At 28.5% G+C, this 21094-nt stretch overlaps 1 protein-coding gene across 1 annotated transcript in view; it reads left to right on the forward strand.

The window, feature by feature from the left end:
• LOC142331744 (uncharacterized) overlaps positions 1-21094 on the forward strand; it is a 542969-nt gene that overhangs the window by 518389 nt on the left and 3486 nt on the right. The window contains exons 4-7 of the mRNA XM_075377800.1: positions 7844-7960; positions 11370-11556; positions 13621-13802; positions 20022-20150. Coding sequence (XP_075233915.1) covers positions 7844-7960; positions 11370-11556; positions 13621-13802; positions 20022-20150 — 615 coding nt within the window. The remainder of the gene's footprint in view (positions 1-7843; positions 7961-11369; positions 11557-13620; positions 13803-20021; positions 20151-21094) is intronic.

Below are 21094 nucleotides of genomic sequence, written 5' to 3' on the forward strand. Positions count from 1 at the left end.
ATGAATACATAAAACAATGAATATGGAGAAATTACATAATTTAACTTTGTGCGTGTATGTGTGTGTGTGTGTGTGTGTGTGTGTGTGTGTGTGTGTGTGTGTGTGTGTGTGTGTGTTTATATATATATATATATCTTATATACATGTATATACCATTACTTACAAATAAAACTAACGCATGTGTTGTTGCTAGGTCATTCATTATACTATTTGTACAAGTTAGATTCTACATTTGAATAAGAATGTTATCAGTACTTTTTTGTTGTTTAACGACAGAGTTATAGGTAGCTTCTTACTTTATAGTTCATTGTAATTAGTGATTGACAGTGTTATAATAATTTTTTAATTAAATAATAATTTTAAATATTATCAGTAATAATTTGTATATGAAAATATTATTTAATTACAACATTAATAATTTATATGATATTATTATGCAGTTCATGTTTAAAGGTATTTATAATTTATTAATAATACTAATGTTTAAAAGTTTAAAAGGTTAATTAATTTGTTAGATTAATTCATATAAACATAGTTGTATGATCGATCAAATATTAAAAAATGTCCATGGTAACTTAAGAAGTAGAATTTTTATAGAATTATAAAAAGTTACAAGAAAGAGTTCTGCGATAATTTTCATCAGTTAGCTGTGATAACCAAATAGTGTATATAATTAAAAAGAGAAAAATACCATTTATAAAAATCTGATGTGGACACCACATGACTTCCTTGTACGCCTATCAAATTACATATACACATGTTTTTTAAAATGAGAAGTTCATAAAATTTTACTCCATTAATAACTTCTAATATTTTTTCATATTTTTTATTTTTATTATTGAATATTATTTATTGCAATTTTATTTTTTACAATGAGAGGTTAATAATTAATTATTAATGTATCAATATATTTAAAAAAAAACATATTAAGTGATTCAAACCAATGTTGCTTCCCCTAAGATCCAAATACTTCATTCATTAAAATTTGATTTGTCTATAACTCTGGAACCAATAAAAATAAGTACCACTTATTATATAACATTAAAAAGCTCTTAATTAACGGCTTATTACGCAGTTAAGAAGAAAAATTTTAAAATCCAAATGTTTTTGGATTTTGAGCTTATTTGGACACTTTTGGTCCAGTCGATTGCAATCGAAAGGGGAGGTGCACAATTAGATTTTACAACAGTCCTAAATACAAAATTTCAACATCCTACGGCTAATCATTTTTGAGATGTGAGACACATACGTATGTACGTACGGACTTCACACCAAAACTAATCAAAATGGATTCAGGGTTGGTCAAAATGGATATTTCCATTGGGATGCAAAAACTGAAATTTTTTGTGGTCACAATACTTCCTTTACTTCATACAAGAAAGTAAAAATTGCATAACCATTCTCAAAAATAAGTATCCCATATCAGATATACAATGGAAATTGGTTTCCTGTTTCATCCTTTGTTAACCCAAACATAATATTTTACATCTGCATGCCAAGTCTACAAAAAAGTTACTCTTTCCATTCTACACTAATAATTTATTATTTTGTTTCCTAATCAACATTTGTATTTAATTAATGGCTGGTAATTAACAACATATCATGACCTGACAAATAAAGTTTAAAATAGTTACATGTACTATCTATTCATGAATGCTGGATTTCGATACAAACCAGCCCTGAAGAAATAAGCCCACAATATTTTACCACATACTTCCTTTTATAAAAAAATTAAGTATTTTTGGATGCCTTAAAACATGATCCATAATTTTTTCTTCTATAGAATAACCAAAATAACACTACATATTATGTAAAAGCTATTTAGCATAACATTAGATAACATAAAATTGATAAAAATAAAAAAAAAACTAATGATCATCAAAAAAAATTGCAATAACAATTTAAAACTTTTTCACTACTTTTAATACACACATTATAAAATTACTGTTTTAGGAGTTTTTATTTCAATTACTCTGTATATAAGACTTACTGTGTGCCAAATATTATTGTGGAAAGTTTAGAAATGTATTAGAATTACAGATCAGCTAGCCTTTATGAAATTATTGAGTTTTTTGGTTTAATCTTTCTAAAAAAAAATTGTGAATTAATTTTTATAAAAATTTTGCTTAAGATGTTATTGCTTACTGATCAATATAATAATTACAAAAATTTGATGTGGACAACATGACTTTCCGATACGCCTATTAAATTACATTTTGATATTTTTTAAAAAGAAAAATACATAAAATATTATTTCATTAATTAACTTCTAATATTTTTTTATATTTTTATTTTTTTTTATTATTATTGAATTATTATTTATTGTAATTTTTTTTACAATCAGAAGTTAATAATTATTAATAAATCAATACATTTAAGTTAAAAAAAAGGAAAATGAAGTCTGATTCGAAGCGATGTGCCTTCCCCTTCTAAGATCCAAATATTTCTTTAATTAAAATTCCATTTGGCTATAATTCTGGAACCAATTAAAATACGTACCACTTATTATATGTCGTTGAAAAGCTCTCAATAAGGGCTTATTAATGCAGTTAAGAAGAAAAAGTCCAAAATCCAAATTTTTTTGGACACTTTTGGTTCCGTCGATTGCAATCAAAATGGGAGGTGCACAACTAGATATTACAACAGTCCTAAACACAAAATTTCTACATTCTACGGCTAATCGTTTTTGAGTTATGCGAGATACGTACGTACATACAGACGTCCCCCTAAACTAGTCAAAATACGATCCAGGGATGATCAAAAAGGATATTTCCGTTGAAATCTGGAAACCGAAATTTTACGCGATCACAGTATTTCCTTCACTTCGTACAAGGAAGTAAAATTTAATCAATACATTAGCAGCAGTGTAATTCATTCCTTAAAGGCATGGCAATTAGTCTAACAAAAAGTAAATAAATTAGAGAGATATTTACTAATAAAAATATTCTTCTGTGAAAATAATATTGTAAAAAATATTTGACAAATTCAAATAAATCATAAAAAAAATAAAAAATTTTTGATTAACTATTTAAACGAACAAATATTTGAGTAATGAATTTAAATATTAGTTAAAAAGAAAAAGAAAAGATTTTAGCTTATCAATGAAAAGTGAGACATGCTTAACATTATGTGCTAATAAAAAAATTTCAATTACCAAACAATCATTTTATTACTTGACATAAAAGATTACAATGATTGACATAAAAATTACTTTTTATGTAAAAATCTTTTTTTATGATTTTATAAATATATACAGAGTATACCACAAAGTTCTCCCGGGACTTTCATAACCTATTTTACTCGTGAAAATAATGAAAAAATTTTATATAAACATATTTCCTAAAATGCTTCGTTTGCGAGTTACGGCTAGTGAAAGATTTTGCTCGGATTTCAGCTACCCCAGTGACATGTCACTGGGGTACTGAAAATTTCAGTAAGATCTCATTAGATCGTACTGAAATTTTTTAAATGTTAATTAAGAAACAAAGTCAATGATTTCTTATGTTTTTCGACCTGAAAATCTAATAAAATAGGTTGCAGAACCGTATCTAGAGAAGTTTTTGAGAAATTTGGGATGAAAACCAATAAATTGGGTAAAACTCCTGTATTTTTGTTTCACTACAGTAACTTTTAAACGGGTAATAAACACAAAAACGTTTAAGAAACCTTATAGAAATTTTAATTCTGATCAAAATGGTGTAAGATAAGTTGAATAAAACAAATAAAGGTTAGAAAATTTGAATTTTAGTTTGAAGCATTATATTACTACATTTGTCAGAAAATGATTTAATACGTATTTAATGTAAAAAAAAAAAAAAAATTCTTTTTTGGTGATATGAACATTTTGTAAAAACAAAATTTACTATTAAAAAAAAAAAATGCAAATTACACAAAATTGTAAAATAAAAATAAATAAATAAAAATTACTTAGATAATTTTTTTTATTAACGACAGGAACGCAATAAATTATTTGAAAAAAATTATTTCAAAGTTGGCAATAAAATAATAACACCTGATCCACAATACGCAATACTGTGTTAGTGTTTAAATCATTCTGTAAGGTAAATTAAGTATATCGGGTATTTTGAATTGTGATGTCAGTGAAGGTTTTCTGTCAATTTTAGTTTGAACGTGTCGGTTTGGCATTGAAGTAATGCCGTACTTATTTACAACGGAGGAATACACTAATATGGTATTCATTTTGGGTGTCCTGACCCATAGGGGACGACCCGCCTTGTGACGAACCCGGTCGCCACACCACCCCTTTCGATAGGCCTAATGGGGGTTTACCGGAGGTCATCTTCCAGACCCTCAAACCTGATTATATCTCTCAGTCATCAGTTTGGCCTCTTGTCAGGATGTCACCGATGTAAATGCCTCGACAGACATTTCCATCGGTGAGAACAAAAACCTATACTGTCGTTTTCGTGTCAAGCCTTAGCTAATTACATAGTCCTACACCAAATGTCCTCATACCACTACATTAACCGCCCCCGCGGAAGCGCGAATCCTGACCTAATCTAACCGAAGGAGCCACATTATTAATAAATCTAAATACACAATATTCCCGAGTAACTGAACTGATTCGAAGTTATAAACTTGAGCTTGTAAAACCAAATTAATCATAACAACACACCACATAAAATATGTTTTTCGCAACATCGCGAATTTGTGTACATCAAACACAAAGTAACTAACCTCTGATCCGACTGCCCCGAGAATAAGACCGAGAAGACCCCCATCCCAGATTGCAGATCAACACAATATACGAGTTTAACATAACAATAATAAACACACGCATAAATTCACACACACAATCTAGGTAGCCAAGACGCCTATCTTGGCGGATAGAGTACCTAAACGTCACCCGGGTCACAATCTATCCATTAATCCTAATTCACTCAGCCATCCTCTCAAGAATCAAATACTTCATATACTCCTCAACAATCGTCCATTCGGCCTGATTTTTCCAATTTCTCTTTAAATCTAAGCTCGACCGAATTTCGTCGAGCTAACAGATAACCTCCAATCGTCTAAGCTTATACCTTCTACATACATAAATACATGAAGCCATCATAATCACCCCACAATACGGACATAAGCCCCCGAGTCAACTAGGCCGAATCGAGCCAATCTCTCCCTAAAGGCACCATTCCCTGAAATAAATTTTTTGTTACAAATTTATTTGGAGGTGTACAAGAAGCGCCACGCAAGCCACGGTCTTTTCCACATTTGGGAAAAGACCGTGCCTATAATGTAGTAATATAAGTACTGCAAGTATACTTCCAGTACTACGGCGCGCCTCCCCACTTTTCTTGTGCCGTTTTCACTAACTTAAATCGTCATTTCCCTGAGAAATGGATAGATCGTGGAGGTCCACATTTCTGGCCACTAAGATCGCCTGATCTAACACCTTTAGATTTTTGCGTTTAGGGATGGATGAAATATATTGTATACAAAACAAAAATACATTCTTCTGAGGAATTAACTGTTCGCATTATGGATGTCGTAGAACAACTTAAGGACGCCCAGAATAACTAAAAAATAATAATAAAAACACCTAAGATTTTTCAAGAACTACACACATACAGTTCTGGACCTTTAATTTAATTTTTAAGGTCAAAAACCTTAAGTAATCACAAATTTTTCTCATTAATTAACGTCTTAAAAATTTCAGTACGACTTCATTTCACTGGGGGAGTTAAAATCCGAGCGAAATCTTTTACCGGCTGTAACTCGCAACGAAGCATTTTAGGAGATATGTTTGTGTGACCTTTTTCCATTATTTTCATGACCGTTGGCGATGAGAAAAAGGGCCTATGAGATTGTCACCAAGACCACATCCAATATTAAACGAAAAAGTGCGTTGGAAATGACTTGTAAGAGTCTCATGGGAATTTTCTTCTGCCGAATTATGAGTGTTTTGATAATTTACAATGCCATTTTTGGTAAAACAAGATTCATCTGTAATTAGAATATTACGTAGGAGATCGTTAGCCGGTAACAACTCTTGTACATGTGTTGTAATGGGTATACTTGTTGCTCCCGTCGTTCGCCACACACACGATTTGGAAATATGAAAGCGATGTGACAACCTTTTGTTGCTTGAGGTGGTAGATACTTATACCGCATTCAATAATGCTTCTTCAGCTTTGGCATTTCTCACAAAACGTTCACGACCAGCATCGAATCGTTGTGGTTTCAGTACACCTGTTATTTGAACTCGTCTTTCCAAAGCCTCAAATGTTTTACGAACCGGTAATCTTCGATCTGGATAATTTTCCCGGTATTCGCGTACAGAATCCAATCTATTTTTATTTACTTTACCATAAATTAACATGTCCGTCAATTCTCCAAATGAAAATAGATTTCTGGTAATTAACCGAACAATATGATTAACACCGCTCAAATGAATATTCAAATGCTAGACATTAAACTTAATTTTTGATTAGCTGTAGCTGTTACTACTAATATGTGAAAAAATAAAAACTTTTAATGTGTTTTAGCAAGTCTTTCAAATTTATTTTTATAATATTTAGTATTTGTGTGTATATTGTTTTATTTAAAATCGTATCACATTTCCGATCCTTTGTGTTTTGTTTTTTATTAAAGTTGAACTCAAATTTGTGTTTAATTTTAATAAACGTTATTTATATCAATTTTTTCAGAATTAAATTATCTACAAAGTTGACTAGAGATTTTTATTTGTTTATTAGTAAATTAGCAAAGTTATTTTATTCCGAATCTAAAAAATTGTGTGTATTTTCCGATAAAACATTTTTTTGTTCTATTCCGATTTCCTTAAAACCTAAGTGAGATAGAGGTCTAGGACCACTTTTATTCAATTTCTTAGATCAAAATTCTTAAAAAAGCACCAAATTTACCTCTCGATTTGTACTACAAGAATTTTAGTACTGTTTAATTTCACAGAGGGAACAGAAAGCAGGATTAAATGTTTCGCGAGCCGAAACTCGCTAACGAACCGTTTTCTGATCTATTTTTATATGAAAGTTTTTCTTATTTTTGGCTGTAGAATCATTTCCCGAAAAATTGCCGTGAAATCTGAAATCACTTTGAATATAAATTCAGAGTTGTTATTCAGATTAGATTCCTTTCATCAAGATTTTATTTACTTTAAATAAAATTGTAATACGAGTATAAAAAAAAATTATTACTTACTGGTATTCTCATTTACAAATAACAGGTAATCAAAAATCCATTTGATTTTGTTCTTGAACAAAAAAACTGCTATATAACACCTGATATCTATTGACAGCGAGTTCTTATCACAAACATATCATATCAGCATAACACTGATAAAAAATACATATCACCACTGGGCTGCCAGCAAAAAGTATGCAGAAATGTCTTTCATTAATCCTAAGACGGTTTACAAAAGTTTCTGAGTCATAAACACTTTTTTCTGTTGAATTTCATTTTTGTCATCACATCAAAAACATTTTCTTGTTTTCTTTTTATCCAAGTATTAAAGTGTCAAATTAATGCGTCATTTGCCATTTTCAAAATTTGGTTTCTAGAAGACAGGTGGCGTCAACTGTTTTTGTTACAGGTGTCGAAGTATTTTGGCTAATGAAAGTTTGTTGGAGATCCAAGAGTCAAGGTGTCTCTTAGAAAGTCACTTTGGGCACTTGTGAGAAAATACACGTTATCTTATAGAAATATTTAGAAAGCTACTTAACTCAACGTTGTACTACTTCAAATTCACCATATCTTTATTTTAAACTTACAATTATTGTTGTATGCTTGGTATAAATATTGTTTTATTAAAAAACAACATTTCTATTCAAATTAATTTTTTAAATTAAAAACTCTTTATTTACAGGGATGGGAAGTGGAGAAAACTCCATTACCTCCTATACCAGTAACATCTACCAGATGGGAATTTCCTAGAGATAAACTACGGCTTCAAACAGTGTTAGGACAAGGAAATTTTGGTCAGGTGAGTATTTTTTAAAAATATTATTTTACAATAAAGTAGTAATAAATTTCTTTAATTATCTTTAAATTCAAATTTTAAAAAAGGATGACAATTTGTGATTTCTGATATGTGCAAAAATGTTTAATCTAGAAATGTTTTCATACAATTTAAAAACAGATTTAACTTTTTTATTTTTATTATTACAACTTAAAACATGAAATAATTTATTTTAATGAAAAAATGAGATAGATGGAATGGCAAGTGAAAAGTTACCAGATTCTTACTGAGAATCAAACTTGACACCAACTGATCAAGAAGCTGTGTGGAGAGAATAGTTGCAGAATTTTTCTGCCTTTATATATTTTTTTTGAAGATATAACCCACTGGTCCTATGTGTGAGTACCCCAACTTAAATTTGACCTTGAAAATTTATAACAAAAAAAATTTATTTTATATCCTTTTTCAACTATACTTCTTAATGAGATCATTATACAACACTATCATTTTTATATAAACTATGTATTCAGTTAATAAGTAAATATTTCTTAAAAACTGTTTCTTTCTAAATCCCTTTCTCATCTTGTTGCAAAAATAAACTTTGTTATTCTTATAGTGATAAAAATAATCATAAATTGATTAAAACAACTTTTAAACATACATTGTCATCAACCATAAATTGTAAGACTGACATTTGCATCTATACATTCAGCTCAGTAAAGAATGCAATCAAAAATTACTTCATTCCTTCACATCCCTTATCAAGTCTGCCACAAAATGCTTATTAATCTAGAGAATGAATATATATTTTTCAGTAATGACTTTAACATAATTTAGATAACTTACAGCCATTACGGTTATGAGAAAAAATACATATACATTATAAAATTAATGAATTTATTTTAACAAACAATTTAAGAGAGATAATTTCTTACTTAATGACATTCTTACATCATACTGAAAAACGGATTTGTAGAGGCACTTCTTTCATAAATATTTTTAAATTATATGAGTAAAAATATAAAAGTTTAAAATAGTTACTTGGCAAAAGGGTACATGTATTTTAGACATGAGTTTTTATTTTAATTCATTTTTTTTTAAAGTGTAATATTTTTTATGAGAGAAATGGAGCTACCTCCAAAAATATATTTTTATGGGAATAAGAATATACTGCTAAGGTAAGAAAATCTTCTTTACATTTTTGATACTTCTCAGATGATTTTTTAATCTATATAAAATTATAATTTACAATACACACACATTCACAGAGTAATCTATAAATGGGATTTTTGTAAAGTAAAATAAATAGGTCATTGACAACTTATTTATAAATTGTTTCTTTCCTTTTATTTTTAAAATGATTTTCAATCATTTTTATTTCAACAAAAAAATGTGAAAGTGAATCTTCTTTATAATCATGTAAGTATTATTTAATCAATAAATCATATCACAATTATTGTTTGTTATTGAAAGGTCTTTTATCAAGTAATGTGATGAAAGCTACAGGCCTTCAGTGCACTATCATGCATTCATTAAAGATTATAATAATAATGATTATTCATTTAAGCTTTCATTATTTGAATGTGCTAAATACATTCATGTTTGTTTTGTGAACAGAATCTTCTATTATATTTAATAATAATAGATAATTTGAGACATTAATCAACATGAAGAATTTTACAATGACAGTCTAAATTTTTCCCTTATAATCTACTGGCCTTAATATATTATTACACCAAGCTACTAACTGCATTAATATGTTATTCAAAAATTTGTAAAAAACATTAAAAAAAATACTGAAAGAAATTATAAAATTTGAAATTAATAAAACTTACCTAATTTCACTCTGGAGTTTTTTTTAAAGAATAATTAATAGAACAGTTCAAAAATGGTGTGATAGGTAATACTCAAATCAAATATAATCAAACTAAGCTAAGAAGAAATATTCTGGTATAATGTAATCTAGTACTAAGAAATCTATTTTACATGGCAGCACATAAAGAAATGTGGAACCTAAACTACAGTAAGATGTATGTTACTGACATTACCTGTGGTCTATGAACATCATTTTACATTTTCTTTACATTATTCTTTTATTTAAAAAAAAAAAAATCAGTAAGGAGAATCAAAGAGGTGACTAAATTAACAGATGAAATGTAAAGAATTTAAAATATGAACAATTACCACAAAAAGTATTATTGCTATAAAAATTGTTCTCTTCGTAAATATGTAAAAATTTTCAAGAACAATTATATCCAGTATTTGAGATATTATACCTATTTTTAGAGCTATTACCCAGCTCCTTCATCAACATACTACAGGTAACACTGTTATTAATAATGGTGCTATAATTAAGTGGTTAGAAATCCCTTTGATATTATATTTGAGAATTATATATATATTCTGTGTTTTGTTAGTAAATAGTGTTTTTTAAATTGGCCAATGCTGGACCATGAAATCAAACTTTATTTTTCCTTTCAGACTTTAATATTCTGCCATCTTTTAATCATAATTTTTCTTAATCTTTCTCTGTGTTCTGAAATTCTCCTGTTGTTATGTTATTTCCTATTCTATCTTGAGCGACTTTTTTAAACTCATGTAGTTTTTTCTTGAAAATTTACTTGACTATAATTTATTCTTCTCTTATTATGATCTCTTGGAGATCCTTTCTCTCTGTAGGAGCCAACTGTTATTTTTGAGATTGTCAAACAAGTTGAAAATCTTTCTTGTCAATCTTTCTTTATTACTTCTATTTAAATGACCCTTTAAAACATTATTTTCTGTTTTTTAATTGTTTCAATTATGTTTTCAAATTTTCTATAAATTGTTTGATTTTAATACATTTTATTTTATTATTTTCACATTTTGACCCTAATATTTTCCTTAGAATTTTCTTTTCCTTTTTCAAAATATTCTCTAGTCTTCTTTGATTATTTAATATTAAAGTTTCTGCCATGTACTGACTTTTTAGGTTTTATAACCGTGATGTAATTCTGAATTTCGCCTTGTAAGAAATTGATTTTTTATTGTAAAGATTTTTGGTTAGTTGGAAAGTCATTTCTACGTTATTTTCCCAATTTTCTAAACAGATTTTGTCTAGTTCATTTTTCTGGATTACTTCGCCTAGATATTTCAATTTTTTCATGACTACTTTTTCCAAATTTTGTTTTTATTTCTCTTGGATGTTAATAAATATGCTATGTTAATTTTAAATATTTAATGTTTGTTAATCATTGGTTATAGAAAATTTAACATATCTCTGTGGTAAAAATAATCCATTCAATAATAAATAAATTTGATAAAGATGTTTAAATTCAAGAAGGTAAAAATCTAACTCCATATTGCTAAACATTGCTGTAAAACATGTTACTTTCCTTACTATGACACAATTAATAAAACATAACTGTATTAAAAATGAATTATGTTTATGTAGGTATGGAAAGCAGAAGCGGATGACATTAGCGGACATGAAGGTTTAACACGTTTAGTTGCTGTTAAGACTGTTAAGGAAGGTGCATCGAACAGAGAACGAGAAGATCTGTTAAGAGAACTAGGTATAATGCAAGAACTTGGTGCTCATCCAAATGTGGTTACTTTACTGGGATGCTGTACTGAAAAAGGTAAGTACAGAATTATTATTAACATCAATTAATATATTACCAATGTTTTACATATAATTTTTGCAGTAGTAAATACAAAAAATTATAAATTGTATAATACTGCATATTACAGAATGTAAGATGAATGAGTATTTTAATAATACTTTTTTTTTTAAATAATAAAAATACAATGAAATATTCTAATTTTCAGTTACTTATTTTCAGTTTTGTGGGAAAATTTTTTACCTAATGTAACCATAGTTTTTTAATACCCATACATATATGTGGGTCATCATGATTCCTATTATAAATATCAATTTAAACATTTTTATAAAATTTACTTATTTTGATTTTACAAGGACTAAACATGTTTTTAAGTTAATTTTGATTTCTAATTACATTTCTTCTAAGACTTCTTAAACAAACTTAAATTTATGTAGAAAATTGCAAAAGATAACAAATTTTTATACCAATTTTGCACTCAACATTTAGAATGAAACAAGAAAATGAGTATTTTTTTATTAACTTGTTTTCAAAAGAATTCATAAAAAATTGAAAGTAAATTTTTTATTATATCTTTTCCATTTTGGACTAAAATATTTCATATATTTTAGAAATTTATCCTTTTTATTTGTATAGAAATAAATGTGATAATAATACATTTTTTAAAAGACTTTTCTCTAAGTTGTATGAATATCAGGATATGAAATACAAAAGTGTAAACAGAAATATCTATCAACAAAATCCCAATTTTAACTCATATACACACAAAAATTGCTTTAAATAATTTTTTTTTTTTTTTTTTTTTAACAACTGTATAAATGATAAAAAAACACAAAAAGAATAATAATAAAAATGAGGTATAATTCAAGAAAAAAATTGGTTTATGTTACAAGTATATTCTTACTATATTACAGTCACACATGTGGAAAATTAGACCCTACACAAAATTAAAACAGTGTATGCTGAGGGTGGAACATAAAATGAATGAATGACAATGGCAAACAAAAGCACACAAAAAGAGACTGTTGAGAGGTATATAGGGTGAAACAAAACAAGAAATGATTTTAAATTACATTTACATTTTGATGAGGTTCACACCCCAATTAAATATATGTTTATGGTAAAAAGTGAAAAGTTTTGTAGTTTAATTTAATTTTTAGAAGAAATGATGGAAACAATAGTATCACAGATAAATTATATTTGTACTCAAATTAAACACTAGATTATGAGATTTTGTCTAGGTTTTAGGAATAGAAGGAGTTTTTGCATAGTTTGGGTTTTTTGCACGTAGCACTTCAGCCACTAGCCTCGGTTTATGAGCAACTGCTAGAGAGAATAAAAAGTGGCTGAAAAATTCCATAGGCACAGTTATTAATACTGAGACTTAATAAAAAAGTAACTGTCTAATGACTACTAGAAGATGGTGCGACAGACAAAGCTGGTATAACAAAGTGTAAGGGTATCTCCCCTGGAAAAATAAATAAATGGTATAAAATGGGGAAGATAGAACAATGATTTATTCGCAGACAGGATCTCACTGATTCTGGGTAGTTCATAGGCTTGCCCACATCTATGGATCAAGGGAAAAAGAGTTTTCAAAGCTAATCAAAATGGGTTTTTAGGAAAGAGAAAATGTATAGTAAAGAAATTTTCATAAGTAGAGATAATTCTATTTAAGTAATTTAGTAAAAGAAGACTTTTTATTTTAAAAACAATAACATTGAAAAGATTAAACGACAAAATTATTAGCATTCATAGAATATACATAAAAGAAATTTGGGACTACAATATAAAGAAACTGATGGTTAAAAAAAGTAGATCAAGGTCTTCACAATCAATTGTTAAACTTAGCATACAAATAATGGCACTCGAATATTTAAAAAAATATTTTTTGTTAAATTTTGATTCACTGTGATAGTTAAAATAGAAAAAAATCATAGTTCACATAAATATATTTTGCATTTTGTAACTAAAACTTAATTACAATTAGTTTAATTTTTTACTGCATTTTATTCACGAAAAAGTTAATAATTTATAATAAAAATTTAATTCATGTTTTCTGTTAATTTTTTTGTTTTACAGAGCCATATTTATTAATCATGGAATATGTGATGTATGGAAAACTGCTGGCATTTCTAAGGGATCACAGAACACGTGCTCATTATTATAATTTTTCTGAATCAACAGATGCGTTGACATCCAGAGATCTAACTGTATTTGCTTACTGTGTAGCTAGAGGAATGGATTACCTTACTACAAAAGGGGTAACAGAAAATTATAACTTACTTTAAAACTAATATTTTATTTTGTATTAGTATAATTAATATTTGGAAAACAACAAAGGTAACATTCTGTCATCTACTGATATTATAAATGTACAAGGAGTCCAAAAAATGAACTCACAGTTTGTAATAAATAATATCTAAACAAAAAGACTTAAATTCACTAATCTAATGTGTAGTGTCGTGTAAGGTATTAAATTTGTCATGGTAGGTGGAACTGGCAATTTATGCCGTGCATGCGCAGTTGGTTAGTGGTGGCAGAGCAAGTCTGCTGAAAGTCTGTCTTCAGTGCAGCAGAAGACAGTCGAGTAGCAACAATGGCTGAGGTTCGCTTATCATTTGTTGAACGCAAGGCTGTACTGAAGTGGTACTGGAAGTACAAGAACATTCATAAGGTAAATGGTAGTTGCAGAGAGAGTTTAAAGATGTGCACAAGGAAAGATCCGGCCGACCATGAACAGCCATGAGTTCAGTATTCAGTGCTGCGGTGTTGCAATGTTTGACCCAATCACTGCAAAAATCAGTGAACCAGGGAGCACACTAAAGTGGAGTGAGTTGGCAAGTGTAAGATGCATTCTGAAGAGTGCAAAGTGGAAAGTGTATATTCCAAGACTGCTATATATGTGATCAATAAGAATGACCCAGATCAAAGGATGAAGTTCTGTAAATAGTTTTAGCACATGGTTGGCAAGGATGAGGAATTTACAGGGAAGTTTGTGTGGACTAACGAGGCGCAATTCAAACTTAACGGTACTGTGAATCACCACAGTGTCTACTGGGCTCCTGAAAATCCTCATGCTCTTGTGGACAGAGCAGTGAATCTACTAGGGGTTGATATGTGGTGTGATCTATCAGTGCATAGTTTGATTGGTCCCTTCTTCTTCGGGGGTATCATAACTGGTGAAGCTTATCTTGAAGTTGATATGCTTCAGACAAGGATTTTGCCTGCCATCCAAAACCTGTATGGTGATGAACTTTTTTATATGCAATAAAACAAAGCCCTAACTCACTACTATCAAGATGTCAGGTTGTACCTAAATAAAACTCTACCCAGACGGTGGGTGGGTCAAAGAGGTGCTGTTGAGTACTCTACTTGGTCTCCTGATTTGACACCTCTAGACTTCTACCTTTGGGGAACCATCAAGAATGACGTGCATAAAAAAAAACCAGCATCAATCAATGAGCTACATGAAAAAATCATAAAATCATATGCTGACATTACGCCAGATGCACTAACAGCCATAGTTCAGTGTACAGTTCTGCACAATGGGCATTGTGTAGAAGCTGCTGGTGGTCATTTTGAACACATATCATAACCCTCTCTCAGTGTCAAAAATTGTCACGTCAAGTCAAATTTGTCACAAGATATGGACTAGCAAACAGTGAGTACATTTTTTGTACCCCCTCTGTATTTATGAAATCAATAATCCATCAACATGGATTATAAATTACATTTACAATGAGTTATATGGTAAATAAAAAAAAAATAAGTCAAGTTTTTCAATCATTCTCTTAACCTAATCTACAACTGACATTTTCTTTCCTAATCCAAGGTTGAGCTGCAAGATCTTTTGCAAAAGTGTAGATTTACAATGATGAGTAGGTACATCAATCAAATCCCTAAATTGGGAGGACCAAATTGTTTATGATTTTCTTTATTTTTTCTTCGGGTAAGCTAATGTCAACAATGCAATACAGCAAGTACTGGTTTAGGTCTACCTAGATACTGATTTTGCCTGTTTTCATTACATACAGTGATCTTCCTTTTCTTATTTATTATACAAGAATATATTCAATGTAGAAAAAGTAAAACTACCCACTGCAATATTTGTTACATTTAGAGTCCAGGCAATGGAGGTTCTTTTAGTTTAGGGTATGATTTTTTTTATGGAAAGATCTTGGTAGGTAGTTCTATCTTATTATAAGAATCTAGACCCTAGCTGAGAATTGAACCTTAGACCTCTAGTATAACAGTCAGAGATGTTACTAACTGAACCACTGAGGCTGTCAAGTAGAGGAAAACCTTCTCTACTAAATTTGAAATGGGTTTTTTCATTTTTTACAATAATTCACCACATGAGCTGGATGGTCATGCAGTGAAATATGGAATGGAAATTTTGTAGTGCATGAAAACTGTCCATGGCTGACTTGTTTTTCAAAGTAATTAGTAGATATTTGCTGATCACAAACTCCCTATGAAGATGGCCTCTGTGGCACAATTGGTAGCATCTTAGCCTTTTATCCAGAGGTCCCTGGTTTGATTCCCAGTCAAACATGGCATTTTCATATGCTACATAAATCATCATTTATCTTATCCTCTGAAGCAATATCTAATAGTGGTCCCAGAGGTATAAAAAAAAAACAATCCAATTAATGATGATAGATGAAAACACAAAACAAATATGAACATCCTCATCATCTGGTGTTCTGCCTGGCGGGAGATCCCGTATGCCACCCCTTACTCTATCCATTTCTGTCACAAGCATTCTTCTTTATCCCCTTCTCACTTCCTTTCTTCTTCTACTGATTCTTCCAATGCAGTGTCAAAATTCCACTTTCTCTAACCACATGTACTAACCAGTTTCCTTTTTTCTTTTATCTATTTCCCATATAAATGCTCTTTCTTCTTCAATCCTGTTCTTTAATTTTTTTTTTCACTTTTTCCACTCATCTTACTTTCTCCATCCTTCTCCATATCCATATCTCAAAACCCTCAATCCAGTTCCTCTTCCTCCTTGTCCATGGTTAACTTCCACATAACAAGACACTCCATACATAGCATTTTGCTAACCTTCTTTAGCCCTTAAGTCCATTTACTACACAGTAATTTTCTCTTCTTACAGAAGGCTTTCTTTGCCTCATTACCTTTCCTTTTATTTCCATTGTGCTCTGCTAGTTCTCTATTACCATAGTCCCCAAATATCTATAATTTTTTTTCTATTCTTTGTTTATTTGTCATTACCACTAAATCTTCTTTATTGTTTACTTCATTACATTAGTTTTCCTATATTCATTTTCATTCCATGCTGTTTCATGGCTGTTAACGACCTTTGAAGGGCATGTTTACACTCAGCTAGAGTTAGCATATCATCAGCAATCCTTATATACCTTATTTTTCATTCCTTCTATACATATTTCTTCTCTTTCTTGTAATAAATTTCTTATATCTTCATTGTAAATGTTGAACATGTTGGTGTGTACATCCATCCGCAAAATATGTTTTGACATTACTTATAATATTAAATTTTAGATTGCACTTAATGACAAACAATTCAAGAAACTCATTTCAGATTTTTAATAGATAAAAGTTCATTTACTCGCTGAAAAAGATCAAGGCAAAAATAAAATCATATGAAAACATCAATGCATAAAATTTGTTTATATATTTTTTTTCTTTACATAGATTCTGTTTATTAATGCACAGTTAAAATTTTATTAAATTGATTCTTTTATGTATTTTTGGTCTCGCCTAGAGATGTTTTTCAATAAAAAATACTAACTGTATAAAATAACTTTAATAAAGTTGTCTGCTAGAACACCCTTAGATTATTATCTATATACAAAGCTCTTAAAAATAACCTTTAAGGATAATTTTAAAATAAAGTGGTTTTACCATTTACAAATAAGATGAAAAATTACTTAAACATATAATTACTGATATACATAATAATTTGCATATAATAGAAATAAATAACAATAATAGGAAAATTGATATTCGGGGAAAATATTTTATTAATAAATTTAAATGTAAATATAAATTAATAGACAAACAAACGAAGTATATGATGATGGTTTATTATATTATATAAATTGGTAAAATTGTTGTTTAGTCTAATATTTCAGTAAGAATTGTTACTTTACTTCATGCCTTGCTATGAGAAAGAGGTTTTAATGTTATTTAATAAGACAGTGTATGCTGAAATTTTTTATATGTAATTTCTAATTTTAACTGCTGATGATTAAGTAAATCTTTTAAAGTGCTACATTTATTATAGCATCTACAGTAATGTCTCTTATTTTTAATGTACTGTATCTGGTGGTTTTGAATTTATAATTAATTAAATTATAATATTCGATACAATGGAAAAAATTTTTGAAAAAACAATATATATATTTATAGTAAATACTGTATGAATTGATCTATAATTTCATAAAATAATTATGATCATGTATTTTTATTGAAAGCCTACTGCTGTTCATGAAAATCCCATATGTATGTCACATGAACTATCTAATTTAAAAAAACAATCATTTATTGACTAGGATTTCAAAATTTTATATAATTTGATAACAAAGTCAAAATTTTATTAAAATTATTAAAGTACTGATCATTCTGTTCTGCACCTATTCATTCAATACAGATGAAAGAATGGCACATTAGTTTCAAAGTGATTTTTAGAAATATATTTTTCTATGTGTACAAAACTACATGCTTTACATACTTAGAAAGAATTTACAGTTTTTAAAAGTATAAAAACTTATATATTTTATTTTGAAAAATTATGCTGTAAGTTGTACTTAGTTTTAACAAATATCCTGATTGATTATTACTGAAGTTAGAAACTAACTGATGGTAATATTTCAATCTTAATAAGATGTGTTTGAAATGATGAATAGTCATTCAAATTTTTTAATAAGCCGATTGAAATAATAGGTTAGTACAAAATACTGAATATTCTCATTATTAGGATTATAAAAAAATTTATCTAATAAGGGATAAAAATATTAAAAATTAAAAAACACAACTACCGAAAAATACATTGTTGACAAACATCTTTCTTTAATATAGGTTAATTAAAGAGCATGTGGATGACAATCAGTTCAGCTGTGGAGCTGCTAAGGTGGAACACATACATATATATACACCCTAAATTCATTACACTCCTTTATGGGCAGTCATGTAAAAACATTAGTAAGACAATAACATCACAAGTTTGAGATACAAGGTTTCCGAATCATTCAGAAAGAAGCATTGAGATGAGAGTTATTAAAAAATGACTCATTCATCTGATAGATTTTTTCAATTTTTTTAAATTTATATATATATATATATATATATATATATAAATCTATATATAATCTATTTATATAAAATAAGAACAGAGATTTAAATTGGAAACTTCATATTCTTAAATTAAGGAAACAGCTTATTATCACATAAAATTTATGTAAAAAAAATTTTTTTTAATTGATACTATATTGTAACCAAGCATAACATATCAGTTATGATGCCCTAATCCAATCACAGCTTTAAAAGCCGGCCTCCATGGCACAAGTGGTATGATCTCGTCCTTTCATCCGAAGGTCCCGGGTTCGAATCCCTGTCAGGCACGGCATTTTCACACATGCTGCAAATCATTCATCTCATCCTTTGAAGCAATACATAACAGTTGTCCCGGAGGTTAAACGAACAAAAAAAATCTCACAGCTCTAAAATAGAATATTATGTTAAGCGAGTACATATAAAACTACTTTTGCCTATGTAGAACTCGTACTGAAGAAAATAATAAAATCATGGATTACAATTACTTTATCCATCATATGGAAGCATTAAAAAAATAATATAATATATCACCTTAAAAAAAACTTTACATTTATTAATTATTAATACTATTATTTAACAGTTGTGATGAATGTAAATAAATAATTTATCTAAAACAAGAAGTATGGATACAAGTTTACTACATATTCCTGAAATACGTAGGGAATTAGTTAAAAAATAATTTTTGTAAGCAGGGCTAAAATTTTTAAATATTTTAAATAAAGATAGTAAAGAAATAACCATCTAAAAAATGTATATCAGAGAAGAAAGAGATGGGTATTGGAAAACCTGATACTGATAGATTATTCATTAGATTAGAATGAACACTTTGATTAATTAGAATAGATGATTATTTATCAAAGCAGGTTACAACCTGCCAAGAACAGATAAATATAAACTACATTTCAAATTTAATGATAGTACTGCTATTAGTATATATTTAATATTTTTTTTTATTTATCCAATTATTAAGTTAAAAAATATTATCTCTAAGTAATGCATCAAATTGTTTAATTTTATTTTTGTAGTGCAGCATAATAATTACTATAGATAATTCAGAGAAAAATGTGTTGTTAAAAAAAATATATTTATAGTAACTGGTTGTTATAAAAATATTATTATTACAATCAAAAATTTAATTATTACTTCCTTTTTCACAGATAATTCATCGAGATCTGGCAGCAAGAAATGTACTAGTTGATCATAATAAGCTGTGTAAAATAGCTGATTTTGGTATGTCAAGAAATGTTAGAGATACTGGTCAGATATATGAACAAAGACAAAGCAAGGTAACTAAACTTAGTCATCACTTCATCAGAACTATAACTATTTTGTATTAATTGATTACAAAGAGATTTAAAATATAAAGTTAATGCCATTATAACAAACAAATAAACAACATAGGTAAAAAAGGTTGTAAAAAATGAAAGATGTTTCAAGAAATTTTAGATCTGGCTCTAAAATATTGATATTCCATAATATGGTGATATGATGACATATGCTGTTTTCAGTATCTTAGTCATTTTCAAAGTATATTCTGAATTGTAAATTTAATATTCAACTTTCTTTTTGTAATTCAGGGTTATTAAAAATAACTTTTAACATTGAAGACTAATAGAAATACATTTAGAATACTTAAACATTCAGTTGAGTTTCGTTTTAGAATAAAAAATAACAAGTTTTTTCATAAAAATCACATAGGTTTGGTATAAGCACCATTGATGATATTGCCATCATCTCATCTTTTGAAAAAAGATCAATTTCTTGCTGAACTCAATCTAGAGGCAATAAAAAAATTAGTGACTTCTGTTGTCACTAACTTCAACGATAGTAATGAATGATTTTTTGAGTTCAGCAACACTGATTCTAATAAAACCACTCATAAATAAATTGGATTCTGTCAAATCTAGAGAATGAGGATGTCATACTGATGGGTACTTGACCAACTAACCTGGGAAACATTTATCAAGGAACTCTCACATTTTTATGTAATAATGATGATCTCTGTCTAGTTGAAATAGAAAATTCATCCATGTCTAAGTGTTGAATTAAAAAATTTTTTATATATAAATGGTTTTTTATCTAAGAGCATGAAACCATTTATGTCATTCTCAATGAAAAAATATTAGCTGTAAACATTCACTTGGCTATAAGCACAAGACAAATTCTTTGAACTATCACACAATTGTTCTAGAGATTCATATGAATTTTCACTGCCTCAGAAGTTAAGCAA

Source organism: Lycorma delicatula, chromosome 10 (genome assembly GCF_047948215.1).
Source record: "Lycorma delicatula isolate Av1 chromosome 10, ASM4794821v1, whole genome shotgun sequence".
Taxonomy (NCBI): domain Eukaryota; kingdom Metazoa; phylum Arthropoda; class Insecta; order Hemiptera; family Fulgoridae; genus Lycorma; species Lycorma delicatula.